General features: G+C 39.7%; 1 protein-coding gene across 21 annotated transcripts in view; it reads left to right on the top strand.

Annotated features, from left to right (window-relative positions):
- SLC9A9 (solute carrier family 9 member A9) overlaps positions 1-26,833 on the top strand; it is a 683,127-nt gene that overhangs the window by 161,065 nt on the left and 495,229 nt on the right. For all 21 annotated transcript variants that reach the window (XM_082461227.1, XM_082461222.1, XM_082461225.1 and 18 more), the window contains 2 exons: positions 22,823-22,900; positions 24,858-24,934. In XM_082461227.1, coding sequence (XP_082317353.1) covers positions 22,823-22,900; positions 24,858-24,934 — 155 coding nt within the window. The remainder of the gene's footprint in view (positions 1-22,822; positions 22,901-24,857; positions 24,935-26,833) is intronic.

Below are 26,833 nucleotides of genomic sequence, written 5' to 3'. Positions count from 1 at the left end.
GCCAATGTTGGGGGACCCTAGTTAGTCTGCAAAAATGAAATGCCCATAGTCTGTATTTGTTACCGGGAATTGTCCACTGCATGCAAGTATTCATATCAATCGAGCAATTAATGTATGTTAGATGCAAAAGAATTCCAAAAAAGGGCCTATTTATTGGAAGGCTTATAGGGAGGTAACATGGAGTAATGGGAAAAAAATTCAGGACCAGATAGATCTGCCGTCTATCCTTAGTAAGTTCCTTGAACTTCCTAATCTCCAACTTTCTTATTTGTAAAGTGGGGAGATTAGAACTATTTTGTGGGATTGTTTTAATGTTTAAATGAGATGATGTATATAAAGTACCTGACTGCCATAAGGCCCTTTATGTTGCTGTCACTGCCTCTACTACTACTTCCACTGCCACTTCTAATACCACCGCCAACACCATCACCACTGCACTACCTCTAAGACCAGTGCTACCATTGCTGCTACTAATATTTGAATGCTTAATATATGCCAGGGATTAATAAAATATGTGGGGTTTTTTTCCATTTATTTAACATCCCTTGGGGAGATAAGACCAATGTATAATATATGCTAGTATATAATTCAGTTCTAAATTGTATCATATAGACAATGAGGATTATGAAGCTTTATGGATTAGTTGTCATAGATACTTGAGCTTGTTAGGGAGTCTTCCTGGAGGAGGTGGAACTTGAGAAGGGCTTTGAAATGTGGATATGGCTTGAATAGGCAGCAGGATTGAGTTCAGAAAGATGTGGGCAGGACGAGGGTGAGGCTGCAGGAAGTGGTTATCTAGGCGAAAAGGGAAGAAGGGCTTCATCAACGCTTTGGATCAACAGAACCTGCCTGATTTATAGGAACACTGTGAAGAGAAGAATCTAAGATTCTAAGGTTTCAGGTCTGGCTGGGAGAATGTGGGAGTCCTAGGATAGAGGGAAGGGAGGGAAGGAAGATTTGTGCAAGAGGATGGGTGAAAATGACTGTGGATCTGCATCTGGAGAGAGATCATCTAATTTAGAGCAAGAAAGAGCCCTGACTTGATTAAGTCGAACTCCATCATTTTATAGATGAGTCAAAGAAGAACTTAAGCCCTAAAATTGATTTAAGTCAGTGATTTTCAAACTTGTCTGAATTTTGCGATCATTTGAAGCTGCAAAAAATCCTGGTGCTTGTGTCCCACCCCTGGAGTTTGTAATTTTACTGGTTTGGGGTGCCACCTGAGCTTTGGAACTTTTAGAAGATCACCAGGTGATTCTTTTTTTTTTATTTTTATTTTTTATACAGCAGGTTCTTATTACTTGTCTATTTTATACATATTAGTGTATGTATGTCAATCCCAATCTCTCAATTCAACACCACCCCCCCGGCCCCGCTTTCCCCTCTTTCACCAGGTGATTCTAATGTGCAGACAAGTTTGGGAACCACTGATTTGGGTCCTGTGTTGTGTTCAGGTGAATATAGTGAGGAGAGAAATGCCACTTTTCTGCTTCTTCTCCTCACCTCCACTGCTGCAGATCTATCAGGCCCTTTTATACACAAAGTACTTTTCTTGCTTCTGGACCTCTACACATGTTATTCTTTTTGCCTAAAATGGTCTTACCCCTTCTCTTTGGATGTCAGCCTCCTTCTTATCCCTAGAATCTTGAAATGCCATCCCTTCAGAGAGGGCTTGCTCTGTGATTTTCTCACACTGTATCCCCTCTCTCTCTTTCTCTCCTGCCCTCTCTTTTGTTTCAACGTACTTAGCACCATATGAAATTTTACATGTATTTTCTTGCTTATTAATTATCATTCTTACATTGTTTGATGTCCACTAGACTGTAAACTTCACAAAGGCAGGGATCATGCCTTTTTTATTGACCAGTGTATCCCCAAAGACTACCACAGTGCCCGATGCATATTGCTGCTAAATAAATAGTTTGTGAATGAATGAATGAGTAAATGGAAGAATCTGAGAGCTTGGTGGAGTATACACAGCTAGGCTATTTGGAAGTTATCATTTTGGAGTTGGTAGAATAGTGTCCTGGATACTTAATGGTTGAAGAGACTAAGATATTATCTAATCTTAGTTGTGTACATATAGATAGAAATTCATATCCAGAGAAATTACATGGTGGGTCCAGGGCCCCACTACTGGTCAGAGGCAGAACTGAGACCCATAGCACTTTACTCTGAGTCCTGAGTGATTTATGATATCCCACACCAGGCTCTTTAGTGGCCCTGTGGACAGAGAAGGACTGAGGCCTGGGCTATCTTACACTGAGATGGGTGGAAGGAGATGAGGACCAGTGCTGGAAAGAGAAGAGGATGGTCAGAATTACAGAAAGAGGTCTAGCACCATGGTGTTACAGAAGCCACTGGTGCGGCTCCACTGGCACCTTTTTCTTTGTGGTACAGATTTAAGGGAGTATTTGGCCTTTGTTTCTAAAAGTTACAGGATGAGGAAATGAGTTTTACTCTCAGAAGAATGTAGTTTAAGGGCTTGGATGAAATTTCTGACTTCAGGATTTGAAGAGGCTGAAATAAATTCCTGTGCTATATAATCATCTCTTGGAATACTTGTAAGAGCATGTGTATTTCTGAGATGGTTAGGCCTTGATGTGTTTGGAAACAGCTCTGGGCTTGATGGCTCCCTGAGTTTCTTCCAATAAGAAGGTATAAAACTGGAAAATATGAGAGCTGTTGGCCTGTATATATGCAGCAGTGTACTGTGCTTTTATGCCACATTATAAATATGTAAAAATTTCAGGAAATACCATATGCCAAGCTTCTTTTGGTCATGCTCAATACAGATAAGGAAAAAATATTTTCACTTAAAGATGTATGAAAACAGTATTTTTCTATATGTTATGAGCAGCTGATGATCTCAAAACAACCTTCTGAGAGAATAAAACTAGACCGTGCTGCTTTGTATCTATCCAGTTAATGTTTCCAACACTGTTTGTCAAACTGTTCTGTGGATCTAATGTATCCTTAAGTAGTTTTAACTGAGTAGGGCCTATGTTCTATTACACAGTGGCTTTACGGACATTAATTTGTTACAGAGTGTTTAGGCGTACTAAAATGTCTACGAAGCATTTCTAAATTTCATATCAATAGGAAGTTTAAACCTTGCTCTTGAAGAGCAGGAGATAAAAGAACTTTCTCCATCACTCATTCATTCATTCATTCTTTCAACACAAATGAACTGAGTGAGTCTCATCCGTTTCAATTCTGAAATAAAGAATGATCTCAAAGAGTTTATTAGTAAATTGGGGAAAACACAGCATATGAATAAATGAACAAATACACCACAAGACAGCTATCAAAGGAGTGGGTCAGATACCACAGACATTCAGAGGGGGCAATATTATTTCTTGTTAGGGTGACAGGAAAGATTTCAAAGAAGGATAGCTGATTAACTCTGGTGGTGATATATGTAGTGTGTGAAGGTAGGAGAGTCATTCCAAGCAGAGGTAAAAGCATGATGTGGAGGTAGAAAAAGGGGTAGAGAGTATTCCAAGAAAGAAAAACATTTCAATAATTTGAAGTACGGAAGACCAATGAAACATAGGGTGGGAATAAAGGCAGGTCTTGGTTACGGAATCCCTTAAACGCCAAGCTGAGTAATGCCTGCTCTATTGGTAGTCAGTAGAAGAGTGCAATGTTGACAAAAGAAAAGAAATAGGCTCCTGTGTACAAAGTAGAGAGTGAAAGCAGAGAGACAGATGAGGCTAAGCTTGAATGGTAACCAAGGGGCAGATGGAAGAGAAGCAAGGAAGGAAGACGCTGTAGAGTTTGGACCAGTTGGGCACAAGGAGGAAGAGAGAAGAGCTAATTCTGCCACCCTCTCTTGTGGGTTCACAGAGAGTGGCAGGACAGAAATGGGGACCTTAAAAGTTAAGGGAAGGAGCTGGTTTGTAGTGGAAAATCACAAGTATAGTTTAAAACTGATGAATGAATTAATTTGTCTCATCACTAATTTATTTATCATTGATTTAACACATTATGTTTTTCCACATTGAGTTGGAAAGGTCAGCAGACCATTTGGCTGGAAAAGTCTTGCAGACCCAGTAGGTTTTCAAAAAGTTGTCAGCACAGTTAAATTTATACTTCCTATAATTGACAAGTCAGTTGACTGTAATGTGAAAAGTCAAAGGAAACTACCCAGTGAAATGTTTGCCAAGTCTTCACTTCCTGTGTGACAAGTGACACTATCATTTGGTAAGGAAAGTTATTTTGGAGTAAGTTACACTGCTGAGTAATCTGTTCTGTCTATTGTTTCAGTAAAGAGAATTACCAGGCAAATAGGTCACACTGAAGCTATTATCAATTGTGTTGATAATACTGTATATTTTTGAGATATTTTAAGGAAGTCCTTATAGCCACAGCTAATTATATGACTTTAAAAAATAATTTTGTATTTGCAGTATCAAAACATCAGTGTCTTAATATTTTTCTCACTGTCCAACTTTTTCTGATGGTGATTTTGACTGTTTGTGGTTCAGAGTCTTAATTCTCACATATTTATTTGTAAACTATTTCTGTTCTTTCCAGTCTTTCTTTTTGCTTGATTATTCTGGCTCAGAGGCAAGCTCTTCTGGTAACAGGAACAGCTTGATCAGAAGGAGTCATTAGACCATGAGATAAATATGTGCAGTTAGTGCTGGGACACTTTTGGAGAGGATAAAGAAAAGACAGGAAAGAAATCGCTAAAACTGTGCTAGGCACAATGAGAGACGCAAGCATCATGATAAATCAGCACTTTGGGTTTGGAGAAACATTTGTAGGACACTATCAATTATTTCTCCATTCTGTAGAGAACAGGGATTCATGATTTATGTTTCTTTGTCATGACAAGTCTTGACTCTTACACATGAGGTTGTCCTGGGGGAATCTCAAGCTTGGCAGAGCATGAGGCTGTTTGGATAGACTTAGCTACTTCCATCGTAAATCTTAGTTAAGAGATCTGTTGTTAATAAAGAAAGCTAACATTTTAAATTTGTTTTATCTGTTTTCTTCCACCTTTGTTCAACTTTCTTTGTAGAACGTTGGCCTGAGAAATGACTTCAGAAATGTCTCGACTCTAAATAGTCCATTAAAATTTTTTTCCAATTTTATTGAGATAAAATTAACATATAAAATTACATTAGTTTAAGGTGCACAACATAATGATGTTATATAGATATATAGATATCTGTATATATATCAAATGCAAAATGATCATCACAATAAGTTTAGTTAACATTCATCACCTCATGTAGTTACAAAGTTTTTTGTGATGAGAGCTTTTAAGTTCGTAACAACTTTCGAATATACAATACAATGTTATTAACTATAGTCACCATGCTGTACATTATATCCCAGGGATTTATTAATCTTATAACTGGAACTTTGGACCACTTTCAACCATTTTTCACACTCCTCATCTCTCAGGTCTCGCAACGACCAATCTGTTCTCTCTTTCCATGAGTTCGTTGGTTTTTTTTTTTTTTAGATTCCAAGTTAGTGAGATCATACAGTAGTTGCCTTTCCCTATCTTATGTCACTTAGCATAATGTTCTAAAGGTCCATCCATGTTGTTACAAATGGCAGGGTTTCCTGCTTTTGTACGGTTGAATAATTCAATTGCATATATCTATATATATACACCACCTTTTCTTAATTCAGTTATCCATCAGTGGACACTTAGGTCATTTCCATGTCTTGGCTATTGTAAATAATGAGACAATGAACATGGGTGTGTGGCTATCTCTCCAGGATCCTAATTTCAATTCCTTTGTATATATTCTCAGAAGTGGGATTGCTGGATCATATGGTAGTTCTATTTTTTAATTTTTTGAGAAACCTCCATATTGTTTTCCATGCTGGCTGCACCAATTTTCATTCCCACCAACAGTGTGAAAAGTGTTCCTTTTTCTCTACAGCGTGATCAACACTTGTTATCTTTTGTCTTTCTGATAATAGCCATTCTAACAGGTGTGAGATGATATCTCCTATGTCCTTGTGATTTTGATTTGCATTTCCCTGATGATTAGTTCCATTTGGTTTTAATTTAGTCATTGAACAACATAGATTTTCTTTATTCATTTAGTCATTCAACAAATATTTATTGATTGGGTACTAATCATATTTTGTTTGTTTTAGATGATGCAAATACAGTAGTGAACAAAACAAAGTCCTCGATCTCATGGAGCTTAGGTTCTAGGGGAGAGATAGATAAAGTACAGTTCAACATAAGCATTCATAATCTAATGCCAGGTGGATACACGTGCTATAAAGAAAGGTTAACAAAATGAGGGGATGGTGAGAGAAGTGTATTTAAGTATGTCCTGCAGGGAAAGTCTCATTGAGGAGGTGAAGCTGGAGCCAAGATCTGAATGAAATTGGAGTGAGCCACGCAGAGATCTGTAAGCGGAGAATTTCAAAACAGAGGGCAAAACTAAATAAGACTAGATGCCTTTGCTTTCTGGAGGTCATTTTTTTCCCTTGCCAGTTCTTTGCTATATTTTTCATCAACATCCAAGGCCATTTTTGTCTATACAAAAAGTTCTGGAAAAATTCTATTTCTTGTGATTGAGAAGGGTAGAGGAGAAGAAGAGAGACATCCACTTGGAATGGGCAGTGAAAATGCAGAAAATGTAGAAATAACAGAACATCGTGCCCCAAAGACTTTCAGGCTCTGCCTAGCATCCTGGCAACTTTTGCAGTCTGGCCTTCAGAATGCACAGTCCAGGCACGAAGGAGTTGTTCTACTACAGTTTGATTGTAACTTGGAGCACCCCCAATGCAGGATGAAGAATTACCCTAGACAGATCTATGTGGCAGAGTTTGGATTAAGCCCTTGCCACCTGGAAGGCAGCTCGGCTTTCTAACACAGGGCTATGGAGGCAGCACTCAAAAACTCTTATGGCTTCCTTTCTTCTTCTTCACAGATCATCACTCAAGACTCATGTTCTAAGGAAACTGACCACTGGAACATTTATTTGTGGCAGGGATTGCATTCCAACCAGCTGTCTGATTTTATTTCTTAACAAAAAGCCTAGCTACTCAAAAGAATGTAAAAACTGTTGGTGGCAATGGTCTCTTGGAGTGTCATGTGATTACAGCACAGATGGTACTGATATCTCTCACACTCACTCTTCTCTGGGAAAGGAAAGAAGTCATGTGAAAGTGTATGAGTAGGGTGAACACTGGCGTGGCGCTCTTTCTAACATGACAAAATTTGATAAGAGGAGAGCAGCTATGGAGTAAAGGGATAGCTTCTCAGATTCCTGGCTTCAAGCCCGAGAAGATATCCCAGACCACCATGGGGAGAAACAACTGAGATGCCCACCCAACTCCCAATCACCTCTGCCTCCTGACTATTGCCTGGTCTTGGACCATCTTAGCACGTCCATTTGGTCATCCGTTTGCCTGGTTCCAGAAGGGACTTAAAGTGGTAGCACAGACACATTTTTAGGAACTATGGGAGCCAGCACGGCAGACCACACTGTGGACTAGCATTTTAGGGTGCTGAGTAGCCATCCATTTAGCTCTCAAAGGACAGGTTTTCAAAGCTATTTTGGGGGGAGGGGGGTGGCTGAGGGCTCTGAAGCTATTCTCTCCACTTCCCTATCCTACTCAGTTCAAGATCATGGTGAAATATATTCCATGAGAGACCAATCCTAAAAAAATGACTTATACCTTGTTATTTGATACTATTTTCTGTAATTATTAATGTCTTGTATTTATTGTGTGTTATCTCAGAACAAAATATTCCTCCTAGGTGATCTTTCCAAAAAACACCAAAATATTCTTTTAAACATCAACACATACATGCTGGGAACTGGCGTGTATGAGGCAGCATAATATGGTTAGAGCCCCACGCTGCAATCAGAATACCTGGGTTTAAATCCCTGGTCTACCTTTAACCTGATCTTTAGCACGTGACCTAACCCTTGGTGCCTTTGTTTCGTCAAATGAGGCAATACTAGTACCAACCTCAAAAGGTTATTATGAGGACTAAATTAAATAATTCATATAACCAGATAATATGTTATAGCATTAATAAGTCCTCAGTAAATATTAATGTTATTATTAAGCACCAGCTAACTGCTAAGTACTTTAAAACACTTATTTCCATACTTTGATATGTGCATCAGTAAAACACTATTATGTGTACCTAATATATGCCTATTTATTTACAAATGAGATGAAAGTACTATTGTACCAATGTACTGTGTATATTATAAAGCAGTATCAAACTAGAATTTTTTAAAGGATGAGATAAAAATAAAATATAAGAAGTTTTTTGCACATTCAGGTGGATCATCTTGTTTACTTCCTAACATATGTACACCTCAACTTAAGGACCAATAGAACAGTTCATATTTTATTAAAATTTTATTTTTATTTTAACTATTTTTGATATGTTTCCTGAAAAATTCTGCTCCTCTCTGAAACCTTACTATATTCTGAGTCTCAGCAGCACCGGTATGTACATGGGCTCTTGGCCTGAGATAGGGACGCTCTTAGGGGCTGTTAGCTTTGTGAGAACATTCAATCCCACCCCAAGTGATCCCACACTGCCATACTTCAGTACCTAGTTCTATTGTCTCAAAGCTCCAGCTGGTGTTCTCCTACTGTATCTTAGCTGAGTTGTAAATTGAGATTTATATCTATGATGTTGGATTAATGTCTGTCTCCTCACCAGACTCTAGGCCCCAGCAGAGGAGGGACCAGGTCTGTCTGTGGTCACATTGTATTCCCAGCTGACAGCACATGCGTGCTGGTGCCTGGCATATGGTTGATACTCTGTGGACCCTGGCAAGTGAGTGGGTGATATAATGAAGTATTCTTCTCTGCTTTTCAGTTGCGACTTCTCTCTGCTACTGTGTCCTGTCTTAGTTGTCAGCCATTTTATACCCAAGTATCTATCACAGATTTCTCCTCAGAGTGAAGTACCAGGACTTGGTGATGGCTTTTTGCTACTTGGAGGGTTGAATTGCTGGCAGTCTCATCTCCAAATAATTGAGTAAGGGTAGAGGGAGAGGGAGAAGAGGAGGCTGGGTAGGGGAGAGACAAACAGAGGGAGAGAGAAGGAGGGAGGGAGAAAGAGAGATTTCTCATAAGGCTTATAGTCTGAGTAGATAAAACTTAAAATGGATCTTTCAATTTCTTTCCTCTTTGCTTTATTCCTTCTAAAACATTAAACTGTGGCGAGAGTGCACATTTATCATTGCTGGGCTCCAGTGAGTAGTTATATAAGGTTCCATCCAACTGCATTTCCTGGTTCTTCCCAAAGGTCATTAAGAAGCTCCTCATTAGTAGCTTATACAGCCTGAAGGTAGGATATGCATCAGTGGCACAGGAAGGGTGGGAACCCTTCAGGAGAGGTGAGAACATTAAGGAAGCTGTGCATTTAACTGGCTTGTCTCCTGATGCCGTGTAAGCCTGTCTTGTGTTAGGAGTCTCCCAGCTGCTCCCCTGAGATCCATTTTTAATTATAAGGCTAACTAGACATGGTCTGATTTACAGAGTTCTGCCTCAGGTGGAGGTGTGTGAATCGAGACTGTCTACAAATTCAGGTTCTCTTCACTGTTCCTTTTTTGTTTTGTTTTGTTTTGTTTTTTTGGCCATGCCACACGGCATGCAGGATATTAGTTCCCCAACCGGGGATAGAACCCGTGCCCCCTGCAGTGGAAGCACAGAGTCGTAACCACTGGACCACCAGGGAAGTCCCCTCTTCACCGTTCTTTCTGACTATTGGGTTCCTAGAGGACTCAGAGGTGAAGTTTAGTGGGATGGTTAAGTGCCCTTGAGATCAACACCTTATGAATGGAAGAGGAAGAAAGCCTGAGAGGGCCAAGGGAGAAGTTAAGCTGTGATGCAGGCCCAACAATTTTGTCTGACTCCCTGGGAGGCTCTGGAGTTAGAACGGCTCTTCAGAGTCATCCACAGTTGGACTGAGATGGCTTGGACTCTAAAATACCAAGTCATTTTGTCTTTGGATGTGGGCTGCTCTGGGAAGGGCGTGACTTTGGGTGAGCTGGCTCTCTTCAGTCTTGGCAGTCTCTGAAGGGGCTGACATCATTCTAAGCAGCAGAGGTGACAAAGCCTTCAATGAAAGAAAATCCCAGCGTCTAACACATGGACCCTTGTAGGGGAGAAAAATCTTTCTTTCTGCCTGTCTAGGTTTTTGACTAAGGCCCTTGTAACAGAAGACAGATTGACAAGAGAAAGACAAACAGAAGTTTATTAACATATTTATTTCATGAATACCTGGGAGAAATGTAGGGAATGAGTAACCCAAAGAGATGGCTTAGAATTCAGGCTTCACTACCATCTTTAGCTAAAATAACGAAAAGTGTGTAGGGCAGGCAAGTTTTAGGAAGGTGACCAGGACATGTATGGTAAAGAGGGTAAGGTTATTATGCAGATTTAAGTCTGTGCCTTTTTTATTGATAAGTTTCATACGATTTAGAGTCATCCTTCTCTTCCTAGAAGGAAACACCCCTTACAAACGGAGGTTTCCTTAATGTAAGTTTCCCTTACGAAAGGGTAACTTCTAGTCTGTTTTCAGAGCTTCTCCTGTGTCCGCTGTTTCTCAAAATAATCAGGTCAAAATAATTCTAAGGCCAAAAAGGCGTATTTTGGGGGGATATAATATATTCTGGTCTGCTATACCTTCAGTAGTCTGAGAAGCTTTATATAGGTTTTGTGCGAAAGAAGAGTACCCAAGTGATGAGTTAAAACATAGTTGAAGTAAAATAATGCAGGGGAGTACTAGGAGTCTGTGCTCTGAGAGCTGATTATTTATTAACTATCCAGGAATCTTGCAAGCCGGGTGATCAAACACTGGCAACTTGAAATGGGCCGTGGTAGGAGTATTTAGACTACAGAAATTGTCAACTACTGCAAATCGAGGCCTGTAGGCTTTTTTTACTCCAGAGAGATGATTTACTAGCACACCACTGAATATATGCCTATATCATTGCATTTTTAGGAGAACTGAAAATACCCACAAACCACATGTTTCATCTCACAAAAAAGTTCTTTCTCACATGATGACTGTCTTAAAATTTCACTATTAGGGCTTCATATCATCAGCTTGAACTGACTGCCTCTAAGGTGATATAGAGAAATGTGTAAGGTTTATGTCTTTGTCCTTGTGGGCAGCTGTAACAAAAATACCATAGCCTGGATGACTTAAACAACAAACATTTATTTCTCACAGTTTTAGAAGCTGGAAAGCCCAAGATCAGGTCACCAGCATATTTGGTATCTGGTGAGAGCTAGCCTTCTGCTTCATAGATGGCTGTCTTCCTGCTGTGTGTCCTTATGTGATAGAAAGAATGAGAGAGCTCTCTCAGTTTTCTTTTATAAGGACATTAATCCCATGTATGAGGGCTCTACCCTCACAACCTAATCACCTCCCAAAGGCACCACCTCCTAATACCAACACTTTAGGGGTTGGATTTCAACATATGAATTTTGAAGAGATGCAAATATTCAGTCCATTGCAGTTTTGCAATTACACCTAGGACTGAATCCTACCTCTGCCACTTTCAGCATTGAGACTTGGAGAAGTTAACTTCTCATATTTTTCTTTATCTATAAAACAGGGATCAGTGATACCCACTTTAGTTTTACAAAATAAAGGAGAAAAAGTTATTTAGTGTTAGGTGTGCTGTAAATATTACTCTGCTTCCTTAACATCGGCCCTTGGCAAGCATGGATTTCCTCCTTGGGACAAAGTTTGAAGTGGGCCTGTTGAAGGAAGTTTGGTGTTTTTTTTTTTTTTTAATAAATTTATTTATTTATTTATTTATGTCTGTGTTGGGTCTTCGTTTCTGTGCGAGGGCTTTCTCCAGTTGCGGCGAGCGGGGGCTACTCTTCATTGCGGTGCGCGGGCCTCTCACTGTCGCGGCCTCTCCCGTTGCGGAGCACAGGCTACAGACGCGCAGGCTCAGTAGTTGTGGCTCACAGGCCTAGCCGCTCCGCGGCATGTGGGATCTTCCCGGACTGGGGCACGAACCCGTGTCCCCTGCATTGGCAGGCGGATTCCCAACCACTGCGCCACCAGGGAAGCCCTGGTGTTGTTTTTTTAATGCATCATTTTTAAGGTGAATGCACTGTTTGAAAAATACATCATTTTCATTTTAAATCAAGATGTTTGGCATCATTTTCTGCTGATTTCAGCACCTCCCCCCTCCACCCCACTTCCCCCAAATCCCCTCAAGCATGCCTGCTGTGACTGTGGTCCTTGCTGACTCAGGCCTTCCCTGTCCAGCTTCCCCAGGCCAGTTGCTCCCTGGTGAGGTCTTGTGATGGGGAAGCTGCAAGCACACTTCAAAACTAAGACCCAAAAAGATAATGCAAACTCAGAAAAATTGTAAGGCAAGAAAGAAACTCTGTGGGACTGTGGTGCTCCTGTATATTCCAAGGGTTGGAAAGCACAGTTTCTCTGGCTTATAATATAAAAATTGGCCAAGATTAAGATCAGTTCCAGATTAGGGGGGAAACCATTCTTGAGGCACAGGTTTTCAGTTGTGTTGGATGTCTTTCCTTTTGCAATCCTCCCCTGGGTACTGAGGAATGAATACTCTTCGTGAGATGGGGGATCAGGCCCTTCTCACACACACCTATGATTTTCTCTTCCCCTGCTGATCTGTAGCCAGGGAGTTCCCCTGTTGTGTTAATACCACAGCTAGTGGAGGTAAGGGCGGGTAGGCAACCCACACAGCAAAGGGCACCAGCAGCCAATCCAAGCTATATGTAGGGAGTTAAAAGGTCAGGAGTCTGGGTGTCTAGGGTCGGGAGTAGGAAACCATATCATTTGATTTTCAAACTGGAACTCTTGAGAGCCAAGTGAGGCATGATAAATAATTAGGCCAGGACAACAGGTATTACCTGAGACTGTTCTGGTCAAAGCAGAAGGTATGGTTACCTTAGTAAAGGGTCACAAAGGTAACAGAGGTAAGGTCATATGTCAAGAATCTTATGCAGAAACATAGGAGACTATCTGCCCATCGGTGTCTAGGTGCTGTGGCAATGATCTGGAAAATGTAGGTGGTCTTTATGTATTTTAAGCTCATGAGGACACATCCAGTAGTGGAGTGGATAATCTGAACCCATAGGTGGGTGGCAGATGGACTATTTTAGTTAAGAAGGCGGTCCCTGGCATCATATTACTTGGTTCAAATGCTACTTACCAGCTGTGTGATGCTGGGTGAGATGATTAGTTTCCCTATGCTTCAATTTCCCCATTTGTAAAATGGGATATTCCTAACTATCAATACTTTGTAGGGTCATTGTGAGTTGCAATTGAGAAAATACATGTAAAGCACTTAGAATAGTGCCTGGTTCATAGTAAGTGTTCAAGGTATATTAACTGTTAGTTTTATTATCTTTATTGTTATCAACAAAGCAATGGACTCACAATTAGAAGCTCGAACTTTGCAACTTGCTTTATTTATTTATTTATTATTATACCCTTACTTTTCCTCAGGCTTTTAAAAGTTTAGGGTAAACAGCCAATTATAAAACTTTAGGAGAAAATATATTTATGACATCAAGATAAGAGAAGATTTTTTTAAAGAAGTTACCAAAAGCTGAATCAAAGTAAAAATGGAATAAATTTTACTACATTAAAATGAAAAAATTTTGCATGAAAAGATACCACTGACAAAGTTAAAAAACAATGTTAAAAAGTTTAAGGAGGTGAGAGAATAGAAGAATGTATTTGAAGTGTAAATAACCAAAACAGAATAGTAATCAGGTTGTGTGAAGAACTAAAAAACAAGAAAAAGTCATAGTGGGTAAAAGGTATGATCCAAAAATTCACTAAAGAGATGTCACAAAAGACCAATAAACAAGGAAAATATGCTTATTTCATTAGTAATGGGAAATGCAAAGAAAACAGTAATGTGGTAGCAGCTCATATATATCTTACTGGTAAAAATTAGAAATTTGTCAATACTAAGTGTTGGCTAGAAGGTGGAGAAATACTCCTGTACTTTCCTGTGGAGTGTAAATGGTGTAACCACTTTAAAGTTACTTCAACCTACTACGGTTGAAGATTCGTATACCTTATCATCCAGCAGTTCTACTGCTATGTATTTTCCTCTTTTAGAGAAATTTACACATGTGTGCAAAGGCTTAAGTACAAGAAAATCTATTGCATTATTTTTAGTCATAGTGAAAATAGGAAAATACCTAATTGCCCTAATTCTCTTATCAGAGAAGGGAAAAAACAATCGTGATATATTCATCCAACAGAAGGCTATACAGCAGTTTAAGCGAATAGACAAGATGCACGTGTATTAACGTAGATAAATTGTAAGAACACTTCTGAATGTAGAAAGCAGGATGCAAAAGGCTATTTATGGATAAATTTCTGTAAAATTTAAAAATACACAAATAATATTAATTATTGCTATGGATACATGTATATGAAGTACAAGAATACAGTCATGGACGGAAAACACTTTCTAACTTCAGGGTATTGGTCACTTCTGGGGAAGGGTCTTCAACTCTGACACATCATTTAAAACTTGTTTGAAGCAAACTTAAGAATATAAATATAATAAAAAAGAGAAACAGCTCTGGTTTAGGGTTTCAAAGTTCAGTGGTGCCTCTGAGTGATCCTGTGATTTTCCACACGTCCCTTGAACTTTCTGGGGGATAACATTAGGTCAGGGTTTCAAACATTTTTTAGCAGAGGAACACTTCATTCAAAGAAAATCTGAAAATCCTTCACAATGTGTGAAACAGGTGAAATCAAAACGACTCAGGCAGAACCTGGAGGGCAGAGCCAGGGTGGACGCAGCGCAGTTGTCTCCACTTGCCATCACCACCACTCCCTCCGTGGAGCCCAGGGATTGGCAGAAATCAATTTGCAGACCCCCTAAGTTGGGTGACCTCTAAGGCAGCTTCTCCTTCTGACAGCCTGTGTGTCTGTGGCACTATGTATTTCTTAAACAACAGCCTACAGGAGGTAAAACCTATTTCTCTGATGAGTCCCTCTGATGAGCTCTGTAGGAAACCATTTTTCCATCTGGAAAAATGGAAGAATGCTTTTCACTGTGAATAACTATCTACTAACCTGGCCATTCCACAGATTTGAATGTCAACAGGATTTCTCCCCATTTTTAAAAAACAGTAATTCATTATCTTTTTGCTGCTTGTATGGTTTCTTTACCTCCCTAAACTTACACCCTTACCATTCTTTGTCCTGATCTTACTTATTCTAAGTAAATATCGTTGAATGAATGGATGTCTCCTGGGTTTGGTCCTTTCTTTCCATTCTGTCACAGTCACCTTCATTCACATTGTCATTACCTTGTGCTCATTTTGGTTCTGTGACTTGACAATAGTTTCCCTTCATCCAGGCTAGACTTGAGGCCCCTTCAAACTAATCTACCTGAGACACCTTTTTTTTTTTTTAAATGACTTTATTTTTTGAGTAAGTAATACATTCATGTGGCTCAACGTTCAAAAGGTACAAGAAAGGTAGGTTGGAATCTTGAAGACATTATTCAATATCATTTCTTTTGCCCATCTGATTTTTAACTTGATAGTATTTATTAAAAAAGACTTTTTGTTGTTGCAGTATAGTTGCCCATCTGATTTTATAGCTAGTTGAGACATAGGTACAGGAATGAGAAAGACGGAGAGCAAAAGCTAGGTAAAATAATGAGGCTCAGTCTGTAAGCTGACTTGCTCATCTTTCACCCCAGAATTAGAAAGACTGACCCACCCAGCCACGGACCCAGCTGGACAGCATGAGCCTTCCCGAGGCCTGGGAGGAGCCAGGGGCATCCACTTTGAGCAAGCAGGCCGGTTCTAACACGGAGAGAGAGGGAGCTGAGATGCACACACTCAGTTCCTTTACTCCAGCTTACCAATTAGACTAGTCACTCTCTGTTTCCTAGGGAGGGTGAGTGAAAGGTGGGACCAGGGCCAGGAGTGTTAAATCCTGTACAGTGCTCCGCAGCTGGTGTGCTATTGGGTTACAGGTGTGCCACGAGATATCGATCCCTTCATCCTCAGGCGGAGGATGGTCAGAGTCCTAATCTCATCTTTTCACCCCTGAGTAGTCTCATCAGGACCCTAATTTCCCCACAGTTTACCCCACTGACCCAATATACTCATTTTCTGTGTGTGTGTCATGATGGCAAAAATGCTGGGATGCCCTGCTCTAAGCAGCAGTCTTCTCTGTATCCATAGATATAAAGCCAGGGCAAAGAAAGTCATCCCTCACTAAGTACATACAGAAAATCCTTCTCCCAACCCCCGTGCTTCCTGCCACCAAGTTCTCCTCCCTGGCCTCCCCGGAAGCAACTGATTGTGTGTATATATATATATATATGTATAACTTATATATATAATATGCAATAGACAATAGTATATATATATGCATATATACACACACACATATTTATAATATGCAGGTAAATATTCTACATGTCCTCCTTTTCCACACAAATCATGGAATAGGCCAAATGCTTTAACAAACTACCCTCAAATCTCTATGACTTAACACAATCAAAGTTTATTTCTTGCTTGTGTTCCAATCCAGTGTGGCCTTTGGGCCACGAGGGGACCACTGTAGTCTTCTCCGGGGGCCACTAATCATTCCCAACTTCCTTTAATCTAGCGGTTCTGCGAGTCCCTAGTGTTTGGGACCTCTGCCAGATGTTCTACAGGAGCTAACAAAGGCAGAAAGACAGAGAACCTGGAAGATTTAGGGGATTTTTAGAGACCGGGGTTGGAAATTTTTTATATTACTTCTATCCATATTCAGTTGGCCAGACCTTTGCCATATGGCCCCATGTGACTACAAGGAAATGTGGTCTAAGTGTCTGGCCAGGACAAAAAGAAAATGGGGTGTGGTGAGGCCATAGCGGTGTTTGTTACACATGCCAGACAGACTGTTCTACACCTTGCTTTTTTAGCTTGACGGCAGATTTTACAAAGCAACTATATCAGTTCATATACAGTTTCCTCAGCCTTTCTAACAGTTGCATAGTATTCAGTTTTACAGATTACAGTTGACCCTTGAACAACACAAGTTTGAACTGCATGGATCCACTTATATGCAGATTTTTTTCAATAACAAGTACTGCAGTACTAGATGGTCCATAGTTGGTTGAATCCGCGGATGCAGAGCCATGGATAAGCAGGAACTGCAGAAAGGGAAGAACCTCATACACAGAGGGCCAACTGTGAGTTACACCCAGTTGTCGACTGCATGGAGGGTCAGCACCGCTAACCCCTACCTTGGTCAAGGTTAGCTGAATATTGTGATTTATTTAACCAGTCCATTGTTCAATCATCCTCGATGCTTTCTTTTTTCCCACTTATTCATCTGCAATGAATACTCTTGTCCTTATGTCATTCCACACATGTGCAAGCATATCTGCAGGATAAATTCTCAGATGAGGTGTTGCTGAATCAAACGATATGGATATTTGGGCTTCCCTGGTGGCACAGTGGTTAAGAATCCACCTGCCAATGCAGGGGACACGGGTTCGAGCCCTGGTCCGGGAAGATCCCACATGCCGCGGAGCAACTAAGCCCGTGTGCCACAGCTACTGAGCCTGCGCTCTAGAGCCTGTGAGCCACAACTACTGAGCCCACGTGCCACAACTACTGAAGCCTGAGTGCCTAGAGCCCGTGCTCCGCAACACGAGAAGCCACTGCAATGAGAAGCCCGTGCACCGCAATGAAGAGTATCCCCCACTCCCTGCAACTAGAGAAAAGCCCGCATGCAGCAATGAAGACCCAACTCAGCCAAAAATAAATAAATAAATAAATTACAAAAACAAAACAAAACAAATAGTATGAATATTTGACATTTTGATACCTTTTGCTAAATGACTCTACTAAAAGGTTATATAAATTTATACTCCCAATAGCCATTTTATTGATTAATCCTGCTGTGTAAAATATCTCTACTTTTTTCCGTGTTTGAATGAATATAGTTTCAGTTCATTTCCGCTGGGCTAGAGCGGTTCATAGTCTGGGCAGTATACACAGCCAGGCCTTGACCTCCTCCCACATCACTCAGGAGGTCTACATTTTCTACTTCTGTTCCCGAAGTGCACCTTGTGCCTCCAATCCTTAACCCATCGCTTCAACAGTTTCTTCCATTTCAATTCAGGTATAGTGAGCATTTCTTGAGAAACAATCAGTGTCAGGTACCAAGTAGAACACTTTACATCTCTTATTACATCTAATCCTCAAAAGCAAGTCTAGGAAGTAGGCATTTGCATGCCCATATTACAAATGATGAAACTGAGCCTCAGAGAGATTAAGTGAACTAAGCTCATCTAATTAGTAGGTGGTATATTTTCATCAGATATTCTGAATTTGTTCTCCATTCTCCCCCTCTGGTGCTTTTCATACCAGAACTTAGGGGAGAGGAAAGGAAACGCACACCCTTGAGTTGTCTCTATGTATATCCCAAAGCTGCCTCCCCCGAGCAAGCCAAGTTTTCTTTGAATTCTCATATTTGTATTAAAAATGCATATGGGTTTTGATTTTCACTTTTAAATATATCTGCATTTTAAAAATATTTAAAATATTTCAAACTGCTTGCTATCAAGTATAACTGAAACTCCAGGAAGCTGCCAGTTTCCCTTGTGGCTTGGTGAACCCTGGCCCACTGCTTCCAGGGCAGACAAAGGAGCATGGTTCTGTATGTTGATGCCCCATGGAGAGGCTCCTACCCATCCTTCAAAACCCAGCTCATACACTGCTTCAACATCAAGCCTCCGTGCAGGGTCAGCAAGCCCAGAGTGGTGTCTCTGTCCTAGAGAACCATGAACTACAACGTAACCCTGTGCCTTGTACTGAAACTACACAGCGTCTTTCTTTTGACTATAACCTTCATGGATTCAGTCCATCTATCATATATCTTAGAGAACTTTGCAACAGAGAAGAGGCTTATTAGATTGCTAATGAACAAAGCATTGAAGATAAGTGAACGCATTATTGTGTTAACCACTTTTACTTTTCCAAAAGAATTGGGAATTGCCAAAATAATGAAAGCCGACTTCTGAGTCCCAACTTCTCTTAAACACTCCTAAGTCTTGCTTTAAGTAGTTATGTTAGCCTGGTTCTCCCTTGGAAAGCACACATTTAGCTTGCCCATGCAGATACACCCAATTCCCAGCCATATCCCTGACACATTCATTGACACTGGGCATGCCATTCATTTCTTCTCCTGTCTCTGGAAAAAGGGGATAATTGCATTTGCCAGTTACCACTCAGGAATGCTGTCAGAGTTGATGAAACTACGTTTCTAAAAGGCCTCTTTGGGAGTAATATGCCACATAAATCCCAGTCCCCTATTAAAGTCGTTCTTTTAGTGCTTATTTATTTAGTAGTTGCCTAGAACACTGATATTTCTTCCTAGATAGTTCATATTGAGTTGCTGGATGCCTTAATACTCAGGACCAAACAGATTTTTTTTTAAATTAATTAATTAATTTATTTATTTTTGGCTGTGTTGGGTCTTCGTTTCTGTGCGAGGGCTTTCTCTAGTTGCGGCGAGTGGGGGCCACTCTTCATCGCGGTGCGCGCGCCTCTCACTATCGCGGCCTCTCTCGTTGCGGAGCACAGGCTCCAGACGCGCAGGCTCAGTAGTTGTGGCTCACGGGCCTAGTTGCTCCGCGGCATGTGGGACCCTCCCAGACCAGGGCCCGAACCCGTGTTCCTTGCATTGGCAGGCAGATTCTCAACCACTGCGCCACCAGGGAAGCCCCAAACAGAATTTTTGTATCTATGACCTTCTGATGAGAATTAAACTTGGTACCTTTGCTTTCTGCTTTTGGAAGTTTTCAAGTTGATTATCTCTATCAACATGTCCAGGCCATTCCTAGCCAAATACCGGTGCATATTTGAGTTAATAAGTAAAACTACTGCATCCGTGTAGTAGTTGAACATATTGGTATTTTTCTGTCTCATATTATCTGGTATTTTAATAATTGAATCTCAGTATTTAAAAATCTCACAGTTTTCATGAAGCATCCATAATTCTACCACCTGAGTCTCAGGTCGGTTTCTCCAAATTAACCATTCCTTATATGGGACGATAAACCATCTAAGAACTGAATGGTCTGAATTTTTAAATTCTAGTAACTGTCTATAAATGTACTGTCCAATAGTTACTAGCCACAGAAAATAAAAATTTCAGTCCCTCAGTTCCAGTAGCTTGCAATTCAATTGCTCAATAGATCATGTGACCCATGGTTACTGTGTTGGGCAGGACAGTAATAGAACATTTTCACATCACAGAAAGTCCTACTGGACAGTGCTGGTCTATAAAATTTGTAACTTAAGACTAATGTATTTAGCTGGAAGATTTTTAACTTTCTGCTCTTCCCTTTCACACCTGTCTTAGGTTTTTTCCCCCCTCATACTATAATGAAAAATTTTAATTGTTTGGGCCTTAAAAATAGTCTCATCTCCAAGGCCACGATTTGAACACAAAGTCTGAGGAAAATGACATGTGGAATCGCCATCTGGAGGTTGGTGCAGCGGCAGATCCAGCCCTTTCTGAGAAATTGCCTGGGTTTGGAGTTACTCCCAGAACTCTGATTTAGCAGTTCCCAAGCTTATAGCAAGTCTGAAAGGAACACAAATCTGTTTTGTATATACAAATAAATCCTCGTACGCTGCATGCCATTCTCAGCCTGCCAGTTTCATCTGGCTGCTCCAGAAAATATAATTCAATAACACATTAGTTAACCTGCATGCAGGGAATGGGGCATTCTGATTATTGAAATGTTCTGGTTGAGTGATTAACCTGATTTTTGCAGAAAAACTGCCAAGGCGAGGGATTTTCTGTCCAAGATGTTGTGCCACTGTAATTCTCTCTTCCAGATGGTCACGGCTGCATTGCTTCTCTCCTCCAGAACTCAGAAATGCATCTCTTTGCTAAAAACTTTCAAATATGCAATTGATACACTCTCAAAGAGGCCTCAAAAATAGATCAATAATGGTGTTTCAGATAATCTTAGAAAAAAGAGTAAACTTAGAAGGAAAAGTAATATCTTTGCCCAAATGTTACACAGTTGTAGCACTCAAAGAGTTCCTAGCAACAGGGCAACTTCTTCAAATAGTATAACTTCAAAATATTAATTCAGATACTTCATTTTCTTTAGTAATAAATACTTAAAATACTAGATGTTAGGCAACGCTGCAAGGGCTTTGTAATTATTAATTCATTTAATTCATTTAATTTTTATAACCACCTTAAAATTAGGTACCAGATTATTGTATTCATTTTCAAGATGAAGAAACTGGCACAGAGAGTTAGGGATGGGCCAAGCTGATCTATCTGAATGCTCACTGGTACAAGAAGTTGTAGCATCAATGAGGGAATAACTAGGTTTATGAGAGGGTGCCCAGCTGAGTTAGGTGGCTCCTACTTCCCCCCCTTCCCCTTCCCAAATATTAGAAGAGTAGAGTTGAGGGACCAGTATGCGGAAAAGCTAAGAGGGACTCTGGCAATGCTCAATTAGGCCCAAAGTAAAAAATGGGAGTTAAGGAAGGCTTTTCTTAATTTTTACTTAAGTAATTCTTACCTGTAATGTGTAAGGTTGTTAGGGATATATATAATTCATTCCATTTTAATAGATTTGTCTCTCAAAGGCAATTAATTTTTTTTCCAATTGAGCAATGGGCTAGCACTGGGGGAGGATGAAAGCAGCACAGAATTGACTAAGACATCATTGTGATCCTTGATGGGTTCCCAATTTAACTGGGAAAACAGTCAAACGGAAACCAATAATCGTGTAAAATATGTTATGAAACACATATGCTGCAAGGGAGGGTACAAAGTGCTGAAAGAGCATAGAAGAAAGAATGGTCAGTTTTGACTTGGGAAATCAAAGCATGTTTCAGAGAGGAGTAGCTTTTGAGATCCAGCTTCAGAGATGAGTAAGAATTCAGGCAAAAAGGGGGAGGAAATTCGAAAGTATAGTTGTGAAACCCATACATCTCAAAGATTTTGACGAGTGCTGTAATGGTAAGAAGCCCTTAGTGGTGAAATAATGAATGGCAGTGTGTGTGTGTGTGTGTGTGTGTGTGTGTGTGTGTGTGAAGAGAGAGAGAGAGAGAGAGAGACGGAAAGTGTGGAAGAAGAGAATGAGCCTAAGGAAGGTTTTAAAGATTAAATGAGTTATCATTTTCAGACTACCCAGCAAATAGCAGATATTGGATTCAAGAATTTCTACATCTCATTTCATTGTACTTCACACCAAGGAATTTTTTGCCAAGTTTATTTTAACATTTAAGTAAAAGCCAATAAACAGATACTAGAAAATCCAGTTTCACTTTCAAATGTGTTTTTCCAGAGTCCAGAAAATATTTTGAACTTCAGAATGGGATAAAGTGGGAAAAGTAAGACTAAATTTCTAAAAATGTTTTATTTGGGAAAACCTTAAATAAATCCTTGCCAGAGCTAAAATGTTGGAACACTACCAATCCCCTCAACCAGAAAAAAATAAAATAGAATAAAAACATTGAAAATATGAGGAATGAATAACTAATCAAAGTAAAAGGAAAAGGTTTTCTTTGCCTAGAGAGGTTTCATTGAGGTTTTTTTGATGTTCTTATTAGCTACAGAATAGAGTGTAAGTTTTGCATTTAAAATATTACTTTATAGTTGTATTCAATTATGAATTTCTAAGTTTGCATTTTCTCTTATTTTCATCTTTGCTAATTTAATATCATGTTAATATGCCTCAGACAACCTTAGCAAGGGTGACTATAACAATTTTTTTAAACTTATTTTTAGTAGCCCAAAGGAGCATCTTCTTAACTATACTTTTGTCTTTTCTGGCAGATGACCTTTGATCCAGAAATCTTCTTCAATGTTTTACTGCCACCAATTATATTTCATGCCGGATATAGCCTAAAGAAGGTAAATATACAGTGATTGTTTTCTTCTTTTATCATTAAGTAGAGAATTTTGCCAGCACTAATGAAAAAATTTTTTTTATTTTATGGGTTTACCTATTTGGTAAGAATATCATTATCTTAGATCATAAGTGATACAGATTCAAATCTGACATGCTTAGAATTCTTCTAAATCCTGCTATGTCCGATATACTGACTGATAGCCATGTGCCATTGAAATGTGACTAGTCTGAATGGTGTGCTTTTACTTTTTTGTTTTTTTTTTTACTTTTATTTATTTATTTATTTTTTAATATTTGGGGTTTTTTAATCAGTCGTTTTTCTACAGTTATCATAGTTTATTTTATTTATTTATTTTTGGCTGCGTCGGGTCTTCATTGCTGTGCGCAGGCTTTCTCCAGTTGCAGTGAGCGGGGGCTACTCTTCGTTGAGGTGCACGGACTTCTCATTGCGGTGGCCTCTCTTGTTGTGGAGCACAGGCTCTAGGCACGCGGGCTTCAGTAGTTGTGGCGCTCGGGCTCAGTAGTTGTGGTGCCTGGGCTTAGTTGCTCCACAGCATGTGGAATCTTCCCAGACCAGGGCTCGAACCCATGTCCCCTGCATTGGCAGGCTGATTCTTAACCACTGCACCACCAGGGAAGCCCCTGAAGACGTGCTTTAAGTGTACAATATGCACTGGATTTTACAGACTCAGTATCAAAAAATAATGTAAATTATTTCAATAATGTTTATATTGATTTCATATAGAAATGATAATGTTTGAATATATTGGGTTAAATAAAACATTTTATTATCAACGTTCATTTTACTTTTTAAAAACTTATTTTAATGTGGCTACTAGAAAAATTTTAAATGACATATATGGTTTACATTATATTTCTACTGAGCAATATTATTCTAGATGATTATAACCAAAGAGTTTGCTGTGAATTACATTGGGTTTACCCATCACCCATTGGGTGAGAACTTAAGATTGCTTTGCTAATACTCAGCTGTTAATGCTCATAGAGACAAAGTCCGGTTTTGCAGTTTCTATGCACTTGCAAAACATTACTTAGGTGCAGCCTGAATGCTCACATTTCCTAAATTAGTAATTCACATAAAAGTTTAGGTGCTAGCATCCCCAGTGCTGCAGAGTGAGGTTCTGGCCTGAATGAGTTTTGAGATGCAGAGGTAGTGCAGTTGCTTTTCTGCTGCCCACCACCCACTCCAGAGATTCCTAGGGCTCTCCTCCTTTGGTCTGTGGGCTCCAGCAGCCTTTGCTTTGTCAGCACAGACCTGATTTTCTTGTGTACTCCAGGCTCCCTCTTTCTGTCAGTTCTGGCTACTCAGATGCCACTTACAGAACTGGAAGGGAGTTTTCCCAAGCAAGCATTTGAAAAGATTTAGAAAGCTAGACTTATTCCAGTCATCCTTCCTCATCCCCAGCCCCAAGACTAGGCATCATTTTGTGTGATTCATTAGAATAAACTGTTGTAGGTGATTAAGGTTTTGTTTCATCACATTCAGAAGAACTGTAAATCAGAGATCCAATAAAAGTCAAAAGACAACTTAAATCTTCTAGAATAGTGCATTTAAAGTGCTAAAGGGGTTTCAGTGACAACAAAACTTCTGAAAAACTCTGTCTTCCTTTAATCATCCCAGAATCCTGCATGGCCATTGCCCCAGTCCCTTCCCTCTCTCTCAGGTCCAGCCAATTCTGGCAGTAGTTTCCCTAATCTCTACCCTGTCACCTTCCAGGTGTATTTTTTCCCCTGTTTTTTTGAAATTTCTGTCCTTTGCTGTGTAAATCAGTTAAGCCTTATTTGTACAATAAGACCAGGAACTAATGCTCCAAAAACAAAATTTGCCTCAACAGTGAGGGAAGGGTGGGGCAATTTATTGCATTTATTTTTATTTCCTGTTAACACTTAGAAGAAAAATGCTGATGTACTATATAAAATATATCTTTTTCTCCCCAGAGACACTTTTTTCAGAACTTAGGATCTATTTTAACATATGCCTTCTTGGGAACTGCCATCTCCTGTATCGTCATAGGGTAAGTGACATTCGGAGCTCAAGTTCCAGAAGGCTGTAGGGCCGGTGCTCTGGAAACGTGGGAGGAATCTCACATTTCCTGGACTCACACTGACTGGGTGAATTGTCTATTTTTTTCAGTATATCACCTCTTTACACATTTTTCTGACTCAATTCCAAGGCTTGCATGTCTTCTGACAAACACAAGTCTTCAAATCAAAGCAAACTAGAATTAGACTGTTGGATTTTCTCTGTGAGTTTTGAATTTCTGACTTAGGGGATGTGGATAATTTGGTTTGAGTTATGTGAAGCACGTTGCCTTTTTTGGCTTAAATAACGCAGATACGCACATTGCATTCGTTTTCCTTCTTCTTGGCAGAACCTTACCTATAGTTGATGGGAATAAAATAGTAACTATACGTTAAGGGTTTTCTTTCTAAGGGAAAGTTTACAAGAGAGCAGTCTGAGACAGACATCTCTAAATATCAGCAGAGTTGTTTAATGCTGGGATACACTGTAGAATGCAGACTTGTTTTTTTCTCATTATATTTTATTGGTTAGGCAGCTAAGCCCCAAGTCTAACTATACGGACTCTGGCTTGCAGCTCATCATAAAGCAAAATGTGGTACAAAATGGTGAAGCCAATCCAATTCACTTATAATCCTATCCAATACGTTAAATCTCCACTGCAGAAAACATGTACAGCTGCTATGACTGCGGTGGCGTGGATGTCTTAAATTGTCGATACAGCCAGTTCTACCCTGGAATTTTACTGCATACAGCTGTTATATCCCTAACACAAGAAACTGAGGCTAAAAACACACATTAGTCACTCATCCAGCCTTTTCCTTATGAAATGTTTAGTGTGTGTCACTGGAAGGCTAAGGAGCTATCATTACTTGGACCTGAAAGTGGGGAGCGGGGGGGAGGTGTTATTTTGAATTCTCTGTTAAATTTTTATTGATTCAAGCCTAGAACAACTCAGGCTACATTATATGAAAATGTCCAGCATGGTTAAGGCGGTGAGGAAGCTGAAGATTTTAGCACCTGAAGGTGGAGGCTTGCAGAGATGTAGACTGGGGAGCCTTATAAAATCTGGAAAACTAAGAGATCTATCAACTGTTTGTGATTGAGAGTCACAGTGGATTTGATCTTTCTCAAAGCTTGTTCGGGGCCAGGGGGGCTTCTCTGTTCTGTGGGTATGCCATAGCTAAATATCCAAATTTCAAAGCTGGCAAGGGCTTCAGAGATCTGTGTAATTAAAACCCCTCCTTCTGAAGATGAGGAATGTAACATCTTGAAAGGCTAATTAATTGTTTCAGTCTCACCATCTATGAGAAGTAGGACCTTGGTCAGGACAAAATTCAGAACTTCTGCTCTTGATCCGGTAGGTCTTTCCACTCCCCCCTCTTCATTTAGCAATTTATCTTGAATTTCTATACATCCCTAATATTATTCCTATACATTGACACAAGACTCTGAGATGTGTGGACTCTATAAATGATTATCAGTTTATAGCAAGATTGATCTTTAGCAGTTCTATAATATGGAAATCCGAGATTTATAATAGATCCAAATTCTAAACTTGTGGACAATGCTGTCAAATTATGGCATAATCAGTTTCATTATTACTCTGTTTCCTTTGCATAACTGATTTTAAGTATATATAAGTGTATGCATTTATATAATATGCTTTACTATTATTAAAAAGCTATACATCTATTTTTAAAGCCCGATAATGTATAGTGTGTGTGTGTGTGTGTATGCTTACACTTGTGCATTGTATATAATTGACTTGTTCTTAAAAATTTCAATTCAAGAGATCTAGGGATATGTATTTACTGGAGTTGAGAAACTCTTCTAATTGATTTTTAAGGCTGCGATCAATAATTTATAATGAAAAGTGATTTGAATAAGAAGT

The sequence above is a fragment of the Balaenoptera physalus genome (assembly GCF_965194825.1).
Source record: "Balaenoptera physalus genome assembly, chromosome: 4".
Taxonomy (NCBI): Eukaryota; Metazoa; Chordata; class Mammalia; order Artiodactyla; family Balaenopteridae; genus Balaenoptera; species Balaenoptera physalus.
Note: the sequence above shows the minus strand (reverse complement) of the source record. Positions and strands in the feature narration are given on the sequence as shown.